The sequence below is a fragment of the Vigna unguiculata genome, chromosome 5 (assembly GCF_004118075.2).
Source record: "Vigna unguiculata cultivar IT97K-499-35 chromosome 5, ASM411807v1, whole genome shotgun sequence".
In the NCBI taxonomy this organism is placed as follows: domain Eukaryota; kingdom Viridiplantae; phylum Streptophyta; class Magnoliopsida; order Fabales; family Fabaceae; genus Vigna; species Vigna unguiculata.
This window is the reverse complement of record NC_040283.1, coordinates 25168388-25191166: the sequence shown is the minus strand read 5'-3', so window position 1 is coordinate 25191166 and position 22779 is coordinate 25168388. Positions and strand designations below refer to the sequence as shown.

At 33.6% G+C, this 22779-nt stretch overlaps 1 protein-coding gene across 1 annotated transcript; it reads left to right on the top strand.

Annotated features, from left to right (window-relative positions):
* Positions 1 to 18191: 18191 nt before the first annotated feature.
* LOC114183221 (LRR receptor-like serine/threonine-protein kinase GSO1) lies at positions 18192 to 21207 on the top strand. The gene is made up of 4 exons (XM_028070156.1): positions 18192 to 18860; positions 18958 to 19218; positions 19560 to 20396; positions 20488 to 21207. Exons 1-4 carry the CDS (start codon positions 18428 to 18430, stop codon positions 20949 to 20951), a joined length of 1995 nt encoding a protein of 664 aa, XP_027925957.1. The 5' UTR covers positions 18192 to 18427; the 3' UTR covers positions 20952 to 21207.
* The last annotated feature ends 1572 nt before the right edge of the window (positions 21208 to 22779 follow it).

The window sequence follows — 22779 nt, the reverse complement described above, 5'->3', positions numbered from 1 at the left end:
GGTTTTACGGTTTCGGACGGGGTCAAATATTTTTTTCTCACCCCAATTACAGAGGTGCGCGGATGACACTGTTAGGTGTCACAGTCAGCCTGATTAAAGAGTGTCTAAAGACGAAAAACAATGTGACAGGCTTCAATAATTCTTTTTTTTTTTTCTCATATAATGTGGGGAATAGTTCGTGAATGAATGGTGGTAGCCCTAACATCAATGTCTTAATTATTTTGTTGTAATTCAGTCACGGGCACAAGTAACTCTACTGTTCACGATAGAGACACGCAATAACAAACCCAAAGTTCACATGACACTAGTAAGCATATCGATGCAGCACTAGCTCCAAATTACGTCATCGTCATCACAACCACAATGTTCTAGTGTTTGACAGGTCTCACTTTCCACAGATTAAACATCATTAATTTTGTTTCGCGCATAGAAGGATGTTTGATTATTTTAATTATTTTATTATCCATAACTGACACTGCAGTAGATTCACGTATAAAGATTGCATTATGATGGCACTCCTCTCGTAAGAGTGTATTTAAAATGCATTCCAACACTACAAGCTTTAAATATATTGGCATACACAATCAGTTAAGAAAGTATTATTTGGGATTTTACATCATTCTTATTATATTATTATACGAGTATTATTTCTGTTTTAAAAATATTATATTCACAATGTAATGCTTTAGGCTATGTTCTTTTGATAAAAATGATTAGAAAAAGAGTGAAAGAAAGAGACGAAAAGAATTAAAGGGTAAAGTTGATGTTGTTCTTTTTAAGGGATTAGAAGATGATTTTAGAATAGATTAAAGATTGAAATTCGTGAAAGTTTGTGATTGAATTTAGTAATGTGACAATATTAAAAAAAATATTTAATAGATAAAAAAATGAGATTACCAAAATATTCCTAATGTTAAAAATAATATAAAATGTTATATAAATCATTTAGAATAATTTATTTAATTTATATGAATTGTGTGAAATAATAAAAGTATATTTATCAAAAAATGACTAATCAAATTTATTTGGTATGAAATTAAATTTGACATTTATCAATTTAATGTTTACATGAAAATAATTTATTTATGTTATATATATTTTTTGTTTTTAAGCCTTTGAAATATAAAATTTTTTGTTTATTTGATATGAACATTTTTTTTTTAATTTGATTATGTTTGTTAATAATATAGGTAACATTTATTAATATTTTTTTTTCTTTTTTTCAAATTTTATAGAATTATATATTGTTTATATATTTTTAACTTTTAAATTTTTAGATGTTTATTAATAATAAAATTTTATTTATTTATATTAATAAATTAAAACTAAAATTACATATATTTATTTGTTAAAAAATTAAAATTGATAAATATAAATAAATTAAGTAATCTAAAAATTTTAAAGTAAATAATATTTTCACATGGCACGTAGAAAAAAACATATCAATATTGAAAGACTAGAATAAATAAAAATTATTTTTTTATTATTTCACTAAATGATTAAAAAATAATTGAAAACAAAATTTTATTGAAAAAATTATTAACAAAATAATTTAAGATTAAAAGATAAATTTATGGACAAATTACAAAATTAAACATACAAATAGTTTTTGATATATTAAAAACGATTAAATAATTGTAAAATTAATTTAAACATACAAATTAAACACGTGTAAAAAATTGACGAGAATAAAAGAGGTAAAAATACATATAACGAGGATAAAATGGTAATTTTGTATCCATCACCTTCTAATCTCTTCAAAAGTAGAGGGATGGAATTTTTTAGTCATCCTTCTATTCCATCTCTGTCATTCCCTTGCATCACCCCAAAAAGAACAAGGTGATAACCCTTCATGCCTTTCTCTCCGATCCTCAATCCTTTTGAACAATAGATCCCCTCAAAAGAACATGGCCTTAGTACCACGTATGTTAAGATTAAGAATGGGATGGGTAGGATAAGGACAGTAGCTCCTCCGTATCTTATTTATTGGATAAATATTTGCTTCGTATTTCGTATCTATATTCGTCGGGTATTCGGTATGTGAGTACTCGCATAATTTTTTAATATCTACAGATATCCACGGATACCCACAAATATTTAAAAAACATAAAATAAATATTTAACAACATATTTTAATCATAAATTCAAATAAAATACAATACATAACATTCATAAATTTTAAATAAAGTCCAAATAGCCCATTTAAATAGTGTTGAATGATAATTTACAAAGAAATGAATTATTTTAAAAACTAATTGATAAAAAGTAACTAATTCAAAATCAATATGATAATATTTTAATCATTGTTTATTTTTAATTTAAACTAGAGTATAACAGGTACAGGTATCCACGGTTATGATACTAAGATACCCGTACCCACCTCATTAACATGCAGGTATTAAAAATATTCGTACCCATTATCCGCGGATATCCATTTACAATATCCATTTCCTACCTGTTGTGGATTTTATTCACGGATATCCACGGGTACGAATTTTTTTGAATCCCTGTTTACAATTACTAAAGCATTTCTATCATGTTACTAGATTTGTCAAAATAAATAATTTAATCTAATTCAGTTCGATTAATCATGAGTTAATTATTTAATGAATTGGATTAAAAATTAATTCATGTTAAAATTTATAAAAAATTTAATCTAACTTAATCTGAATTTGTGGTTTATCAAATTGGTTATCAAGTTCCGATCCATTTTGACAATAATATGTTACACTAAACCATTTCTATTATGTTACATGTTTTCGTTTACTCCTGCTATGCATAAGTGAATTTAATGTTTTCCTCATTTCCATTATAACTAAACTGGATAGAAATTTCGCATTAAACACGTAGTACTTGATTTCATATGACAACTTTATATGAATCAAAATAATTATTTAATAGAATAAATAATACTATTCTTATAATATTATAAATCTCAGCAGATCTTTTTAAATTGTAAAATGGAGGCCTTAAAGTGTGACATTATTGACTAATGACAGGATCCTTTTTTAATTAACTTTTATTTATATTTTAATAATTGAAAGCAAGTATGTTGATGAATGAACGTCCTAGAACCAGTAAACCCATGAATGCTCTCCTAACATAGATATTACTTGTTCAGGGTTTGAATGCAACCGCATTTTTTCTGGTAAAATATTAATTAGTTATTTCATTTAAAATTAGAGAAAGAAAACTTAAATAATACTAAAAACGTAAAGAATTTTGATTGTAAAGATCTTTAGAGGAAGTAAATGAGAAAATCCATTTGCCCTCGTTGAACTTTCACTTTTCCGAAATATATTACTTTGTTCCTCGGTCTTACATCAGTATAATATAATATAGGTTTAAATTTTCGGATCGTTTCTTTTTTTTGTTAAAAAATTTCAATTAAATCATTAAACTTTAAGTTATTTTAATTGAGTCTTTAATTTTGAAAATGTGTTGCAGTTTGATCATTTATGTTAGTACAATAGTGACCACGTAAATTAATGTGGGACATATATTGTGTTTTCTTTTTAAATTTTTTACAATTACAAAAAGAAAAGTGTTACATGTCAAATTAGAGTTCTCTTTCATGATAGATAGAATGTGGTGAGGTAGTGACAGTGTCGTATGTTATTGTTGATGGGAAAAATCTTAATTTGGTATCTGTATTTATTATTTTTCTCTATTTAGTCCTTTTTTTGTTTTTTCAAACTAAAGCAATTTCACCCCTAACTAAACAAAATTTAACTTTTATATAAATGTTATAATGATATTTTTAACAAGATTAAGTTTATTTAAATTTATATTTTATATTGACATTATTTATATTTTATTTCAAATATTTATATATCAATAACTTCTAGGCAAATGTTAAAATTAATTTAGAAATAACTTTATAAATTCAAATGTCAAATTTTAAAACATTTTTATAAAATTTTATAAATTATTAGATAAAATTTTAAATAAATATATTTATTTTAAATTATTATAAAACTGTTTTAAAAATTTATATTTAAATTTATAAAGTTATTATTTTTAAACCAACTCTAACATTTGTCTAGAAATTATTGATATTTAATTATTTAAAACAAATTTTAAATTAAATTCAATGCAAAATATAAATTTAAATAAACTAAATTTGGTTAAAAATATCAATTATAATAGAAATATCATTGTAACATTTATATAAAAGTTAATTTGGATCTCAATTTAGAAGGGATGAGATTGTTCCCTTTCAAAAAAAAATCGAACTAAATTGAAACAGAAAATAAATATATGGACGAAATTGGAATTATTCGCATCAAGAATGACACATGACACTATTAATGTAACGTCCCATTTAATCAATAAACATAATTAAAGGAAGCGTCACACAAAGATAATATAGCAGCGCAGTCCTGGAGTTTTAAACATAACTCCTTACAATTATCCAAGGCACACCACGATGCCAAAACTAAACTAGTTACAGCATTCAACAGTAATCAAATAGGAATTTAAAAGGCAGACTAGTACATAGGCCATAACCCAAAAAGAAAGCCCAAAAAGGCTTAGATCCAGTCCAAGCAGACTATGCAGCGAAACCTCTATCACCTTGATGATTACGGGGAGTTCTCACCTCTACTCACATCAACAAGTTGATGATCATTGCAAAAGAAAAGACCACACCACAGAACATACAACAACAAACAATAGGGTAAGCTAGAGCCCAAAATAGTTTCATCATGCAATCAGATACACTTTCGCAGTCAAATATACATACAACACTCAAGCATGTTATGGCTTTCAAATTAATACACTAAGACTCGACTCGACTCATTCGGATATGTATAATCTAGTCGGATTCAGTGGATGCTTGCACTTGTGGTGGATATCTTTGCTCACCCCCGAGCTATGTGTTACAAGTTGTTACAATGTTTCCAATCTCCCACAAATAAGGTTAGCTCTTAATGAGTTTCAAGCCTCCTGCTACTCTCACCACAAGAGTCAGTCCGCTCTAAGTGAGACTAACTGACGCCTTAGAGTGTCAGGATGCAACCTTACCTTGAATCCTTACCAAATTATACGGATGAGGCATCACCATTAACACCCACTAACAGGGGTCATGGAATTACATCCCGACCACTGAAGCACGACCCTGAAATCTCACCTAGAGATTCCAAGGAATTACGCACTGACACAGACTAATCATACCCAAACAATCAAGAAAGATTTATCATGCATGTACATATATTTCACATACCAGCTCTTTATAATCCACCTCTTACATTTTTCCTAGTGAATCCATACCAACCCATTATTCTCAAATCATAGTTGTGGAACTTCCTCTTATGCCAATACCATGCCACTTTAATTACCAACTACCTCATACTCAGTTCATGCCAAACTCATGTTGACTCAACATTTCAGTCCATACAAACCAATCTCATAAGCATATTCATACAGTTCATACTCAAGATAGAACATACCAAGCTAAGCACACAATTAACAACCCAAAAAAATAGAAGGAACAATTAGGTAGTGAAGTCTCGTGCTAGTCTCGCCCAAGCCACAAGTTCTCGCTTAGGCGAGACTGTCAACAGGGAACCCTGCGAGACTCACGTGTTCTCGCTTAAGCGAGCCGCTACTCGCCTGGGCGAGAATACCCCTCGCCCAAAAACGAGTTTCCTCGCGTGAGCTACACATGCAAAATAAGATCTCGACACCGAACAGCGGAACACCACAACTCTAGAAGGAGATTACAACGTTGTAAAAGTGAAGCGGAACAAATTTAAACGAGTTTATTAGTACGAACCCTAGCTGGAACTACGAAGAGTAAGTTGAAGGAAGAAGAGCATGAGCTGAGATCAACTTACATGGACAGAAGAGAGTAGTATGCACTTGGGAACGAACGGGATCCAAAACCCTAGTAGAGGAAGACGACAACAGCTCTAAGGGTGTGAGAGTTCTGTTTTACGAAAGTTAGCATAGCGATTAGGGTTAGGGCACATTAAGTATGATTTTTTCTCTTTGGGCCAACCCTTAGGCCCATTAGATTAAGGACAACTCTTAAAATATTAAAGCAGGAAAAATTGGGCCTTACAATTAATGTAACATCACAATATCTCTGTCATGTGATAGAATCCTAATTTGATATGTGATATTTTTTTAAATAAAAAAAATAAAAAAATAAAATATAAACTTAAAGAAATAAAAATAATTAAAAAAAAATCACCTAACACGTAACACACCGTTCGTTAGTACTATACTAATAGAGGATGTAAAATTATAACATATTTAAAAAAATAAGACTTAATTAAAACAACTTAAAATATAAAACCCGATTAAAATTTCTAAATAAATAACGGACACAATGGGAGAGTTTAATTTCGAGAAATATAAAAAGTGCGAAAAAACTGTTGAGTTGTTAACATTGAATTATGTTTTTGAAAATTAATTTAATATGAAATCAGAAAGTTGAAAAGTCAATTTATTATTCTATCATGGTGATTTAATTTGGCACATTTAACGACCAAATTGTTGAGTTAAAATTATGTTAGAAAGTTTATCGTTTAATGTGGAAAAAGGTAAGACTCGCTTTCAAAGCATGTAAAGAAGAAAGGAGCACGAATGTTCACAAACGAACTCGTGAACCCATAATTAGCGAATCAGAATGAACTGAACAATTTCCTGTCTGTGTAAGGCTTGTTTTCTGATTTGAGGGCCCACAAATCGCATCATGCTTTTCTGATTTTAGGCTGTCATTACTTTAGTGACTTTTTTTTATTCATCTCATCTTTAGGTTCACATTAAAGTTTGTCGTGGAAACCACCATCAATCTTGTACATGAATAATCTCATTTTCATATTAAACACTTTTTATTTTCTTTTCCATTTTCATTAGGATTTTCTCAATTGTAGTGAGCATAAAAAAATATATAAAGAAAAAATAAAAGTTATGATAGTTTAAATTATGAGAAAGTTAATAGACTTAAGTAAAAAAATATATAATAAATATATTTAGTGTAGCTAAAAGAATTTTGTTTTATTTTAATAATATTATATAAATTATTTATCTTAGTATACTAAAAAAATGTTTATATTAATAAAATTCACGACATAATTAATGATGTTAAAAATATAATCAATCTCCTAGTTAAATACTCATTCTTATATTAAGAAATGTGAAATTTGTCTCGAATTTTATGATTTTTTTTTTGCATTTATTATTTTTCTTAGTGCATAGTAAATTTGCACCTTTCTATCCGTACACCCAAATATATTATCCGGATTTTCATTTTTTTCGCTAGAACATGATGAATATATAACTATAACAACGGATTTTCAAATGATTTTAGTAGTGACATTTGTAAGACTAAATTGATGTGTTTAAGAAGAAAAATAGTTTTTACCTTCTAAGTTAAGAAGAAAAAACAAATGATGTGAAAATTTTATTATTTAAGTTAAGAAGTATCTTTCTAACCACTTTATTTTTTATTTTCTCCAATTTTACTCTAGATCCTTTACCTTGTGTTTGGATGAAACATTTTAACAATGTTGAGAAATTGAAATGCATTGTATTTGAATTGCTTGCAATTAAATTTCCTTCATTTTCTAAATAACTTGTTTGGACAAAAAAATTAAAATTTGGATATAATAATTGAATTTCTTGTGAGATAAAATTTCATTTTAAAACTATTTATTTTAGGCTTAATTATATTTTGAGTTCATGATAAATTTAGAAACAGGCTCGACAACCCAGATGGGTCGAGACAACCTAGATGGGTCGAGCTAACCCGACGACTCAGTCAGGTTGGGAAACTTAGATGGGCTAGGTTGGGTCGACTCGACGATCCAAACAAGATTGATAATCCTAACGGCCCATACGGTCGGTCATCTCGTTCAGTTCGTCAACCCAGCTCAACCCAACTCGTCTAGGTCGTTGGACCGACTTGGACCAACTAGATCATTGGGCTCGCTCGACCCATTTGGGTTGTCGGGCCCGCCAACCCATCTGGATTGTCGAACCTGTTTATGTCATTAGGCATACCCGACAAGTCTATGTCGTTAGGTCGGCCCGACCTGGCAAGGTCGTCCGACTGGTCGGTATCGCCTGGGTCGTTGGATAGGTTAGACCTGTCTAGGTTGTCGGATCAGTCAGACCCGACTAGGTCATTAGGTCGGTAAGGCTTGTCGAGTCAACAGGTCGATCGAGTCGTTAGGCCTACCCGACACGTTTGGGTCGTTAAGCTTGCCTGACACCTCTAAGTCATTTGGCCCGCCTAACTCGTGTGGGTCGCTAGGCTCGTCCATCTTGCTATTGAACTTGCTGACCTATTTGAGTTATCAAGCCCGCCCGACCCGTTTGTGTCATCAGGTCATTTTGATCTGTCTGGGTCATCGGGCCTACTCGATCTGTTTGTGTTGTCAAGTCGGTCTGATCAGTCTAGAGTGTCTGGCCAACCTAGCGTGTCATGGTTGTCGGGTTTGTCAAGTTTGTTTGGGGTTGAGTCTAGAGTGTGAGGTTGAGTAAGAAGAATTTCAAATTTTACTTTTTTTTGAGGGTATTTGAATTCATTCGAATTTAGCTAATTGAAATACTTCAAAAAAATACATGCATTTTAAATGTTTTTTAATTTCTCTATCCAAACAAAGCATTTCATTACAAAGAATTTCAAATTCTCAAAAGAAATGAATCACCCTCTTGAATTGCCTCATGCAAACACACCGTTATGGATTTGTTCATCATTTCATAAATCATATTTACTTTGGGAGTTTGGTAGAGAGTAAAGCAAGTTTATCGTATCAAAAAATGTTTTAGAGTAAGTTTTCATTTGTCCATTTTCTTTGTAAAGTTTTGTGCATGGAGAGTAAGTGTGTAACATCCCGTCAGGATATTACGAAATTAATAAAATAAAATAAAATAATTACATTACATTACATTTAATAATACCTCATTTCCCAAAAATACGAGAAATTTAAATCTTTTTATTAATTCCAAATATAACCAAAGTTCATAAACCATAAAAACTGTATATAATTAAAAAGCCTCTCATCAGAGTTTACAAAATATATCAAAGTCAAATAATATAAAACTCCCAGGCTTTTCCCCCACTCAGCGACTAAGCCTCACCAACTCCACCTGCAACATCATCTGCTCACGTGTACCGTGTACACGATCATCGCCAAACACAAGCAGATAGGGTGAGCTAAAAGATAAAACATAAAAGTACATCAAACATATATATATATATATATATATATATATATATATATATATATATGTATCAACAAATAAATACACCAATAATACCAACTCTTCTCTTATCCCGCATGGCCACAACCATATAAGATATCATTTCATTTTCCCAAAGAACTTTCCCCTTTTCTACACATGGCCACAACCATGCATATCGATGCACCTCGCGGAAGACTCGTTACCTTCCTTCCACATGGCCACAACCATGTTGGCAGTGTTCTACATCTTCTATTAAATAACTCAAGGCGTCTTGCTGCCACACCTATCGGCCACAAGCGATAGAGCATGTGCGAAGACCATGCCACGGATCACACATCGTAACGCCAGGTGGAGTTCCCAAATAAGAACATAGTTCGTAACGTCCTAGGACTACGAAACTCGTCAGTGAATCACTGAGGAGGGCAATCCATCCAGACCCATCCGTACTGGCCACAACCAGCACACTCACACTGGCACACTCGCCAACCCGAGCCACAACTCAAAGGTTCCTCGTGTTCATCCGCTATCCCGAGCCACAACTCAAGGGAAGTCATTCCGGGCCATAACCCATAGAATGCCACGTGCTTATACCCTATCCTGAGCCACAACCTAAGGATACGTTCCGGGCCACAACCCATGGAACACCAGCAAGCCCAGCATTAAGATACCCTAGAAGCATGATAGTTCATACATTCCCAAATCCACCGACAATCAGTTTAATACTTCATAATCATATGCCTTTAAACACATAATACTACCATTCTTTGTTAATGTTCAAGCCTTTACCTAAGCACCCCAGTCCATCTCGCTTAAGTTAGATTACCTTGCTCAAGAGAGCACCACACACAGAACCAACCTCGAACTCTCGCTTAACCTCGAACTCTCGCTTAGGCGAGTTACACTCGCTTGGGCGAGTTCACGTTTCGCCCAAAACATCAAAACTCTCGCCTGAGCTACGAGTCAAACCTACAACAGAACATTCTTCGCGTTCTCGCTAGGCGAGAGGCTCTCGCCTGAGCGAGACATTCTTTCGCTCAAAAGATTGGAATTCCCGCCTGAGCGGGATGTCAAACCGAATTGCCAACTCTCTCGAATTCTCGCTTAGGCGAGACTCACTCGCCTAAGCAAGACGACCTCTCGCCCAAACCCGAAATCCTCCGCCTGGGCGATAACCTTGAGTATGGTAAGAATACAAGTCCTTGCATATCTCGCCTAGGCAAGCCTGGCTCGCCTGAGCGAGAATTGCAGGTTCTGGCACTGTTCCACGCACACAAGCACTGCACCAGAAACCCAATACGCTCCCAAAACATACCAATTCAATTTGACAACATTGCACGCACAGAACAGCATAATATAAACGCAATAGAGACTCCCAATCCCAATTTCGCACCATAACAGTATACGCAACACAGAATAGCCAACATAATCATCAAATTAGATGCAATTTTTAATAAAATAGTACCCAATCACCCCACCCCGAATTCACCCTATGATCAACTCGAATTCTATGGCAATAGGTCATCAATCTCATACGATCACACCAAACTTAACAATACGGGTTCAGCTCCCCTAACCTAGAATTTCCTTGCTTTAAGACTTGAATTTGGGAACCTTTCCCGGAACACCAATGCCCTATCTTAGCTTCTCCCCATTTCAGCCCCTTGGCTGTGCCTAGGGTTGTCTCTACCCCTTTCATATTCAAGCCACACTAACTTTTTAGCAAAAAGAAAGTTAAATTTGGGTCCACCAAGGTTCAAACCCACACCATTCCAAAGCCAAATCAATACTAAACCATCAGGCCAACTCATGTTTCTTGCTAACACATACAATTCAAGTATTATATCATACGAAATGTGGCCCAACATATTATTAAAGCAATAATAACTAAATAACACACAATTGGCATTCATAGGACTTGAACCCAAGTCCTGTCACACAATAAAAGTACTCTCAACCACTTGAGCTAGTACTTTTCCACGTCATATACAACAAAATTTAATGTCATAAATGCACTACCTACCCACATTTATTAATTATTTATTTATTTAATTAATTAAATTTTGCGGATATTACAAAGTGTCTTAATATGGTCCTTATAGGACAAGATAAATATTGTTTAGTCTAAGATATAAGGGTATGTTCAGATCATTGACTAAAGTTTTTTTTCTTCTATATATGTTTAGCTTTCATATAATAATAGTGAAGTTGTGAGCTAATACTTGAGCAAACAAGATTTAATAGGTAAGGAATGATATTAAGTTTTTTTTATAGTACCTTGGAGTGGATTATTTGAATGTGAAGCCACAAGCTTTATGTGTTGTTTGAATCACTAGTGCAATAGAAGCCACACAAGACAGTTATATAAAAATTATGGAAGGGTGTTGGGCATGTGAGTTGCGTTGAATGGAAGTATTAAGGCACATGGCAAAACCTTTTAGACTCTAATTGCTTGATTGGCATTAAATAGCTTTATGTTTGTTTCATATATGTTAATGAATGTTTGTGATGTATTGAAAGTGATAGGAATGCATATGATAATAGTGTAGGGATTCATAAGGAGTGAATCTTAGTGTGCGAAGAGGTTAGTAAGTGTTCCTGCAGAGAACAAACAAGATAAGTTAGGCACCAGCGTCACCTTACCCATGTAGTCCGTTATCTCCTCAGTTGGCCTCTTCCCGGTTGGCACATGTCGGCTTGGACCCAGGAGGGGTTACCTGCAGAAGGGACTCCGAAGGTCAAGTAAGTCAAAGCTCTCAGAAGGTCAAATCAGTGATTAATGGAGTAATGAATGCGTACCTTTAATTAATGGGGTCCACGTGTATTTATAGAGTATTAATTATGTTTGGTTATGGCATGTGCCGGGCCCTGGTTTGGGCCTTAGTTTGGGTTGTAAGTGGGCCTGGGCCTTGGCCCAGGCCCTTAGTTCGACTATCGTGGGCTCATTGGATGGCAGGAGGGATTTCATTTTGCTAAGTCTTTAGGAGCGGTCTGATCCGGTTACTTCTCAACTTGACGGATGTCGTCCTTGCCCGTGCACTGTCCTAGGTTGGCCGTTCTGTTGTCAGTTTAGACTTCGTTCAGTTACGAGTTTAAGTCTATGCCGGCCCAAGTCGTGTACTTGGGTTGTTTCCAGCATATACGTAAGGGTTGTCATTTATATGGTTAAGTTGACCAGGTCCAGTACACTAGTCCCCCAGCCTTTGTCGATACGATGTGTCGGTGAAGGATGATATGTGTTGATGTGCTAGTCGGGATCGACTAGGTGTGATACAGTAAATGTATTAAATTGAGATTTTATAAGGTAACTGATCCTAACTCTCCTAGTATTGAACTCACATAGATAAAAATACCTAGTTGTGAGAGTTGAAGGAAATCTTGACATCTAGGTAAGGGGAGGGAGAACCCATACATAGCTATAACTTATATTTGTTAACAAGGGTCAACTGATGACATATGTAAAGTTTTTGAATGTGTTCAATACACCAAATTTTCAGAATTGAGAGTCTTGTATCTTTTGTTAGTATCTTGTCATTAGGGTTATGTGTATTTGATAGTTTAGGACAAGGGAATTATAATGCTTTATTTGACAACATTTTTATGTGGATGTAATGATTATATTAATTTATACATACAAAATTTTAGCACATTTATAATTTATTCTAGCTTACCTTATATTTTATGATTATGGTAATTCATACCTAAAGCATTGAGACTAAGTAAGTAGAAACAATTCTTTGTTTAAAGTTTAGATACGTAAAAATATACTTTGTATTTTTATAATCCTTTTGTAATGAATTTGAAAATTTTATTTTTGAAATACCTTTATAACCAAAAATTATTATGGAAGACTGTACATATTATAATTTATCATTATAATGTATCATGTTTCAAACTTTATTTTTGTGTTTTAATACTAATCTTGTGATTGTAGAAAACAAAGAATAATATGAAGAAGGAGACAATGTATTATTGAGTGTGTATAAAATGTTACAAGAGGTGTGATATATATACACACAAAGCTAATCCTAAGAACCGAAATTAAATGGGCCTAAAACATGGGTTTATGTTAACACCCCTTCAAACTGACAATGCTACGTCTAAATGCATTGAAAGTTTTTCAAATAAAAAACGAAAGCATTAAACGGAGTGTGACTTAGTTAATATATCTACAATTTGTAGAGCCGAAGGAACCAATGGTAAAGATAAAATGCCAAGTTGAAGATGACGACGAGTAAAATGACAATCTGTTTCAATATGCTTGGTTCGCTCATGAAAAACAAAGTTGTGAGCAATATAAATAACACTTTTATTGTCACAATGTAGAGGCGTAAGATCTTTCAAATAGACAACCATATCTGCAAGTAACCAATGCAACCAAATAACCTCACAGGTAGTCAAAGCCATGACACGATACTCAACTTCTATGGAAGATCGAGATATAACATCTTGTTTCTTACTCTTCCATGATATAAGTGAATCACCAAGAAAAATACACCACCCAATAATGAATTTTCAATCATTAGGATCACCATTCCAATCTGCATCACAATAGGCACACAAGTCTATAGATGATGTAGAAGAAAACAACAGAGACTACAACTGAGTGCCCCAAAGACACTTGAGAATGCGAAGAACAGTACCCCAATGAATTGTTGTGGGAGCTGAAACAAACTGACTAACAACATGAATCGCATGTACAATGTCTTGACGAGACATAGTAAGATAAATAAAACTCCCAACAATAGTGCGCTATAAAGTATAATCGGTCAAAGGAACACAATCAGATAGGGAATATTGTACACTTATCTCAAGAGGTGTATAAACAATCTTATTGTTAATAAGCCGAACACGCTTAAATAGGTAAGCAATATACTAGGGTTAAATATGTTTTTGGTCCCTTAACTTTCAGTGAATATTGGAATTAGCCCATTTCGAAACTTTGGACCAATTTAGTCCTTCATCTTTCGAAATACGTGGATTTAGTCCTTTTAATCAAATTTTGTTAAATTTATTTGACATTTCAAGCACGTTTCATAATAGTATTTGACTTAACATTAAAGCAAAAAATGTGTCAAATAGTATAAACAACTAAAATACAATCCTGAAATGCGTACGAAATATTAAATAAACCTAACAAAATTTGATTAAAATGACTAAATCCACATATTTCGAAAGATGACGGACTAAATTGGTCTAAAGTTTCAAAATGGACTAATTTCAAAATTCACGGAAAGTTAAGGTACCAAAAACATATTTAACCCTAATATACTATGATAGAAGATAACCTTCGGGAGAAGAAGCAACCTCAATACCCAAAAAGTAACACAATACACCCAAACCTTTCATAGAAAAATGATGAGATAATGTAGTTTTCAAAGATGTAATTCTATCAAAATTATCACCAGTAATAATCATATCATCAACATACAAGAATAGCAAAATACATCCTGCATTGATTTTCTTGACAAATAATGCAAAGTTATGATTACTAGAAACAAAACCAAGAGAGACATATACCGTAGAAAACTTATGAAACCAAGCACGAGGTGTTTGTTTAAGACAAATAGTGGCTTTTTGAAGTTTGAAAACTTCACTAGATTTATGAGAGACACCTGGTGGTGGAATCATGTAAATTTCCTCATGTAGATCCCATTTAAAAAGGCATTCTCCACATCCATTTGAAAAATCTTCCATTGAAAAATAGACGCGACAACAATCAAGGTATAACATTAGTCATCTTTGCCACATGAGCAAATGTCTCCTTATAATCTATGCCATACTCTTGGGTATATCCTTTTGTAACAAGTCTAGCTTTATACCTTTCAACTGAACCATTTGATTTTGTTTTGATTTTATATACCCAACGAGATCAAATAAGATGTTTTCCTGGTGGTAATGGAACTAGGTCCCATGTATGAGTCTAATGTAAAGAAGTAAGTTCCTCAGCCATAACATTCTGTCAAAGTGGATCACAAACAACCTCTCTATAGGATGAAGGCTCATGAAGACGATGAATAGAAGCAATAAAAGGAGCAAATGAACCATAATAAGAGGAATAAACAAAATCTGGTAGTTGAGTAGACTTACGATTACGATTGGGTCGAATAATTGGCAAAGGAACCACAACCTTAAAAGATGATTGAGCAGACGCAGTAGGGGAATAAAAAAACAAGTAAAATAGAGTAATTAGGTGCATGACCATACAATTTTTCAAATGGAGACAAACCAGAATTATGTGAAGTCAGGATCGAATTCACAAAATAAGTTGTTATAAGAATAGCTCCCCCCCAAAAGGCACTTGGTACATCAACAAATAACAAGAATGATCTTGTAGTCTCAACAAGATGACGATGTTTTCTTTCAGCATTGCCATTTTTTTAGGAGTGTTAGTGCAAGTGGTCTGATGTATAATTCCATTAGAGGCAAGTAAAGTGGTAAAATCATTAGAAGTGTACTCACCAGCCAAGTCATAACGAAATGTTTCTATGGTAGTAAAGTGTTGAGTCTTTAAAAGAGCATTAAAATTTTTTAAAATTGTGAGATAATCAAACCGATGCTTCATGAGATAGATCCAAGTGAAACGAGTAAAAACATCAATAAAAGAGACATATCAAAAAGAATGCATAAGATCAAAAAGAGCAAGAGAAGAAGAATTTTTTATATTAAAAGGTAAATAAAAAAATATGGCCAGTTTACAACCACTACAATAAAAAATGTAATGACTATCCAAAGTACCAAGACTCCAGTAGATACTAAAAACTTTAAACGAGATGTAGACACATGACCCATACAAGAATTCCATAAATAAAAAGTTGAAGAAGAAAAAGACAAGCGAAACAAAGATAAATCCACACTAGAAGTTACAACTATTGATTCCTTGAATTGATTCAAGACATAAAGTCCACCTTGCCTACGACCTATCTAATCACCTTCTGAGATGTGCGGTCCTGTACAAAACATTCAAATGGAGAGAAATGCACATTATATCCAAAATCACAGATTTTCCCAACAGAAGCAAGATTCATAGCAAGACCCGATATGTAGTAAACATCAGATAAAGACAAAGATGGTGTGAGTTAGGAGATAACAAAACAAAAGATGGCAAATGATGTGACATATGATTAATGACACCTGAATCAATGATGCATTTTTTTTGAAGATATATTTGGTGAAGATGTAACTTGAGATTGCAATGCTATGTTGGCATGCGGATGAGATTTCTAATGATTCTTTTGTTTGCAGTAAGAACACTCATCAAAAGCAACTTTACCAGCATGTTGTTTCTGTTGAACATTAGTAGAAGACTTCGTTTGAAGTTACAAAAACATATGGAGTAGAAGAAGGACTGGTCTTGTGATCATTATGAGTCTGAAGTCTAGTTTCCTCTACTAGTAATTCATTAACAACATCATCAACAAACAGAAGACAGAGGGTTACAATGAAAAATTGAACCAAGCAAACTTTCAAAATCACTACGCAAGGCCATAAGTAATTGAACTAAACTTTGTGATTCCCTACGAGTAATATATGGTGTAAAATCACTCAATTTTGCAAGCTCAATCAAGGCAAGTTGATCCTATATGGTTGTCATGGCAAAATAAAATCTTGAATTCTAAAGTCGTTTTGCTTCAATGCGTTAATATTTTTCTCAAGTTGATATTGTTTGACAAAATTAGATTATGTATACAATCAAGATAAGTGATCTCATACCTCATTTGCAGTTAGAGTTGTCAAAACGGGTAACCTGGCCCGACCCAGCTCGACCCACTACAGGTTGATTACTTAGTGAGTCAACCTAACCCAGCTCATTTATTAGCGAGCCAAAAAAATTCGAACTCGATCCGGCTTACCACAGGTTGGTGAGTTACATGGGTTGGCTCACAGGCTCATTTAATTAAAAAAAATATAATTTTTTATTTTTTTTCAATCAAAACTAAATTATAATTCTAATTAAAATCTAAATAAACTTTAATATAGTCCAAGTACAAACCAAAATCACACAAAAAAAAACAAATTATCTATGTGTTCGCTAAAAAAATAACCTAACCTTACCCAAATGCAAAGTCCAACTTAACAAAAAACACTTGTGTGATCCTTTATTTGCGGGTTGGTGAGCCAACCCGGCTCATCACAGGTTCAACCCAGGTGAGTCGGGTTCTAAGTGGGCCGGGTCAAAAATCAACCCGTATCGAAATTTGTAAAAAATTTTCAACCCAACCCGGCCCATACCCGTGGTGAGCCGGGTTGGCTCGCGGGTTCCAACCCATTTTGACAACTCTATTTGCAGTATCTTATTTTGTCAATTGAGCGCCAATCGAGTGGGTGACAAAATTATTGACCCAAGTAATAATTTTAGAGTTATCAACTTCCTATGCCTCTAAAGTAGTAGCATAATTATCAACTTTGGTGTCAATTAGTTTAACCTTAACACCTGAAACATAACTCCACATGGACTTTCCACGAAAAAAGTTTTTCTTAATTTAACTCCAATATGAATTATTTTTACCATCCAATTACACACTAATAAACATAAGAGAAACATCTTTACGAGTTGTTATAATAAATTGAATACGAAAAAAAAGTGAATCACACAGCAAAAGCAACGAACAAAACAAAATATGATCCCAATAGTATAAAATTGTAAATACCTAATGAAAATCCTAAAAATTTACGAAAAAAAACTTAGAGCTCAGGGATAAGAGTTTAAAAAATACAAACTACTACAACAATCCCTACTCAATAATAAAAATTTGCAAAAAGGAATTAAAGCTTAATAATTTGCGAAAAAGAATTAAAGCTTAATTATGAGAGTTTAAGAAAAAGAACTACAAAAATCCATTTTCAATCGTAATAACTATAGAAAAACTTAGTACTTAGGAAAAAAGAACTTGGGTAAGAATCTATTTCCAACCATATATATATATATATATATATATATATATATATATATATATATATATATGATACAGACAAAATTAAAGTATATCTCTATCGTTGCTCGAAAGAAAATCCGACTCATGGTTTCGCACATTTTCTGTCTGCTCTCGCTCATATTTTATTGCGACTAAACATCCCTCAGACCACAAACCAGACAGCTTCTGACATGTTCTCAGTCTAAAAACAGACCCCGTTTCATCTGCTTCACTTCACGTGCTGCTTCTCCTGCTTCCACACCCTTGACTCTGCTGAGATATCTCCACATCCAACATCAGATTCCCTGCAACTGATCATGTACATGATCCTTCTGAAACTGCTACTCTTCCTCCTCGCATGGCCTTCTTCTCCATCTCATTCCACCTCCATGACCCAGCTTGACACTCTCTTGGCCATCAGAGACTCTCTAGACCCAGAGAACCGTGTGTTGCTCTCTTGGACCCCCCATTCGGACCCCTGCAGTAGTGCCTCTTTTGAGGGTGTGGCTTGCAATGAGCAAGGCCTCGTTACCAATATTTCACTGCAAGGAAAGGGTCTCAATGGAAGACTACCCGAAGCTTTGGCTGCTCTCAAGTCCTTGACGGGCCTCTTCCTTCACTTCAATGCCCTCAATGGGATATTTCCAAAGGAAATTGCCACTTTGACTGAGCTAAGTGATTTGTATCTCAATGTCAATAACCTCTCTGGTGATATCCCTCGCGAGATTGGCAATATGTCAAATCTTCAAGGTGGTTTCTTCAAAAATATTTCTCATCTTTGTTCCCCTTCACTTCGCTGTTTATCTTTGTATTTCTACTTTCAGTCTAATTTGTTAAGAGTTTACAGTTTTGCAGCTTTGCTATAACAAGTTTAGTGGGAGTATACCCACTGAACTGGGAAGATTGAGAAAGCTCAGTGTTGTTGCACTACAATATAATCAATTGAATAGCGCTATTCCTGCGAGTTTGGGTGAAGTGGGGACATTGGCGCGATTGGATCTGAGCTTTAATAATTTTTTCGGTCCTATTCCGGTGACATTGGCTAATGCGCCTAAACTCCACACTCTGAATATTCGTAACAATTCTCTCTCTGGCCGTGTACCTACAGGTAAATTCATCAACCTTAGGTTCTCGATTTCTATTGCTAAATGTATTACTAAATGATTTGTAAGAGTAAGTATATGTGATATTTATTGATTTTGACAAATTGGTTTTATTTAGAAATTAGAATTGACTTTGTATTGAAGTAATTAGTAGTAAAATTTAAGTTTAAAACTTCTTTTGTGCTAATTTACTTTTTAGAAACTGTTTTCTGCAAACTAATTTAAATTATCAAAAACTTTAGTGTATTTTTCTTGAAAATGAGGTTCGTAGAGATAAATCCTAGATCACATTCCGAAAATGCACTTAATTATGTGCTAATTTAATTTGTGTGTCTTCTTGGTGCAGCTCTGAGAAGACTTAAAGGTGGGTTTCAATACATGAACAATCCGGGTTTATGTGGGACTGGATTTGCTGATTTACATTCCTGCAAAGAAGTAAGCACTTCAGAACCGGTTAGACCGGAACCATATCAACCTGGTGATATTTCTAGCAAAGATCTTCCTGCATCAATGGAACCACATCGTGAAAGCTGTCGCGGTGATCATTGTAAAAGGACATCGAAATCTTCAAAAATTGGTCTGGTTTTTACCGTCATTAGTCTCGTTTTCGCTTCAACTGTTGCTGGACTGCTTCTGCTGTTCTGGCGACGTAGTCAGATTCAGAAAATTGGAACTTCTGATACCCGGCTTAAGCAAGTGTGTAAGAAAAGTGCGTTTCCTCTTATCAGTTTGGAGTATTCTGATAGTTGGGACCCATTAGACAAAGGTGTTAGTGGGTATTCCCAGGAATTTCTCGAAAGCTTTATGTTTAATCTTGAAGAAGTAGAACGCGCAACTCAAATCTTCTCAGAGGTAAATTTATTGGGGAAGAGTGATTCTTCAGCTGTGTACCGGGGCTTTTTGAGAGATGGTTCTGCTGTGACTGTAAAGTGCATTGCCAAAACAAGTTGCAAATCTGACGAAGGTGAGTTCTTGAAAGGTTTGAAGATATTGACCTCGTTAAGGCATGGAAATCTAGTTCGATTGAGAGGGTTTTGCTGTTCAAAAGGACGCGGGGAATGTTTTCTTATCTATGACTCTATCTCTAACGGGAGTTTGTTGAAGTATCTTGATGTTAAGAGAAACAGTGATAAGGTACTTGATTGGTCGACCAGAGTGTTCATCATTCGTGGTATTGCTAAAGGTCAGTTTTTCTTCTGGGTATTCAAATAAATCTTATGAAGTTAAATGAGTTCCTCTGTAAACTAAAATGAAATGATTGTATCTTTATCCAGGTATCGATTATCTGCATAGGAAGAAAGGAAGCAAACATGGTATCGTTCACCAAAATATATCAGCTGAAAATGTACTTCTGGATGCTGGGTATAAGGCTTTAATTGCAGATTCGGGAATGCACAAGCTCCTTGAAGATGATGTTGTTTTCTCCGCCCTGAAAGCTAGCGCTGCCATGGGATATCTGCCTCCAGAGTACACAAAAACTGGTCGTTTGACAGAAAAGAGTGATGTGTATGCCTTTGGAGTGATTGTTTTCCAGCTTCTCACTGGAAAACGTGATATCACCCAGTTCAATTGCCAAAGTGGCAGTTTGAAAGATATAGTTGATGAGAATCTTGAAGGAATGTTCTCAGAATCAGAGGCCACCAAGCTGAGAAGAGTCGCTGTGCTTTGCACTCACGAGTCCCCACATCTTCGACCATATATGGATACCCTAATGCCAGAACTGGATGATAATGAGTAGTAGTTCATCACATGTTGGAGACACAAAAGATGGGAGACGGTAAATCTAATTTTATGATTTACTACGAACTCAACTGTGTTTAAAGTGATATGTAATATAGTGCAAAACATGTAGCGTTAATGTAAATTTATCACGTTCAGAAAACTAGAATCGTTTCCTTCTAGGTTCAGCATCGGAATTTTGATAGAATATTGGTATTTGAAGTCCTTATCCATCAAATATTATAAAGGGTTAAGCATGTTTCTAATATATGAACTTTAACCCAAAATTGAAATTCGTTCTTATTCGAAACTTTAATATATTTTGATTCTTAAACTTTAAAAATGAATGAATATAGTATTTTTAACTTAATTACGTTAACCTTTTATGAAGTGTCGAACATATTTCTCAGTAGATATTGAATCAAGAATGTGTCAAACAGTGTAAAAAGCTCCAATACTAATATGAAAAATGTTCGACACGTTAAAAAAAGTTAACATAATTGGGTTAAAAGAACTATATTCATTCATTTCTACAGTTTAGGGACCAAAATGTATCGAAGTTTCAGACAGGGACAAATTCTAATTTTGAGTCAAAGTTCGGGGACTAAAAACATACTTAACCCTATTATAAAAGGCTTAATTATGTTTCATAATAAATTTGGGAATTTTTAATTTAATTGAATCCCTACTCAACTTTTATAGTCTTTTTGAGCATTCAAAATAATTATTTTTTTTCTATTAAGTTCCTACTATTAAAGTTTTCTGTTAACTAAAAATGACTATTAAGTAGTTGATGTTGTTATTATTTTGTCAAGTCACATTGTTGAATTGTCACTATATTAATTTAATGTTGAGATGTTGCTATATGTAACTATTATTTTAAAATTCTATGATTTTATAGTACATTAATGATAAGTATTGTCTACTTTTATCATTGTACTATAGTGAGGTTGGATGGGTTATTATTCCACAAGACTAGTAACTTAAAATGGCCACCAACCCAAAGAGTTGCTAACCCAAATGGCCGCTAAACCCAATATACAACTGTTAATTCTTTGGCAAGTGTAGCAATTCGTTACAAGTAATAAAATAGAAGTCCAAGTATCGTTTTCTCAAGGGATTTGTGTTCGTTTGTCTAATTGTAATTATTTACTAATTTTAGCAATGATGTGAACATTAAAGATTGATTTAATTTAAGATAAACATGCAAAATTAATAAACACTAGAGTTATGAAAGAATTTAGGAAAGACTTCACCAGGATTGAATGTAATGAACTTATACTTTCTGTAATTTTCCTATGCAATGTAATCTCTATTTTTGTTCATATGTTCTATCTCAATTATTAATGTGCATGGTGGAAATCTCTAGTGTTTTGGCATAACCTTGGATAGAACAACCATGAGTTTGGGTTCTAGGAATAAACGTAATCTCTAGGTCATTCTATACATCAAATCTTAATGCAAGTCATGTGTTAAAATAGTAATGTTTTGGCATATTTGACTTAGCACTTGCTTCTAAGGAATTAGGGGCTAGTGTATAATCCCGACCGGATATTACAGATTTAAATAAATAAAAAGTGAAATATAATTAAACTGCATTTAATGAAATATCATTTCCCGAAAATGCGAGAAATTTAAAACTTATTACAATATTTGTCTCAATTCACAATTCATAAAATCAAATAGATAAGAAAACCACACTAGATTAATCCAGAAGTTTAAAAAATCCTTAAAATACAAAACAGTAAAGACTCTGGAAAAATCTTCTCCCCATACTAGCCCCGCTCCGGCGCTATGTCTCAACAGATCCATCTGCAACACCATCTACTCCCGTGTACCGTGTACAC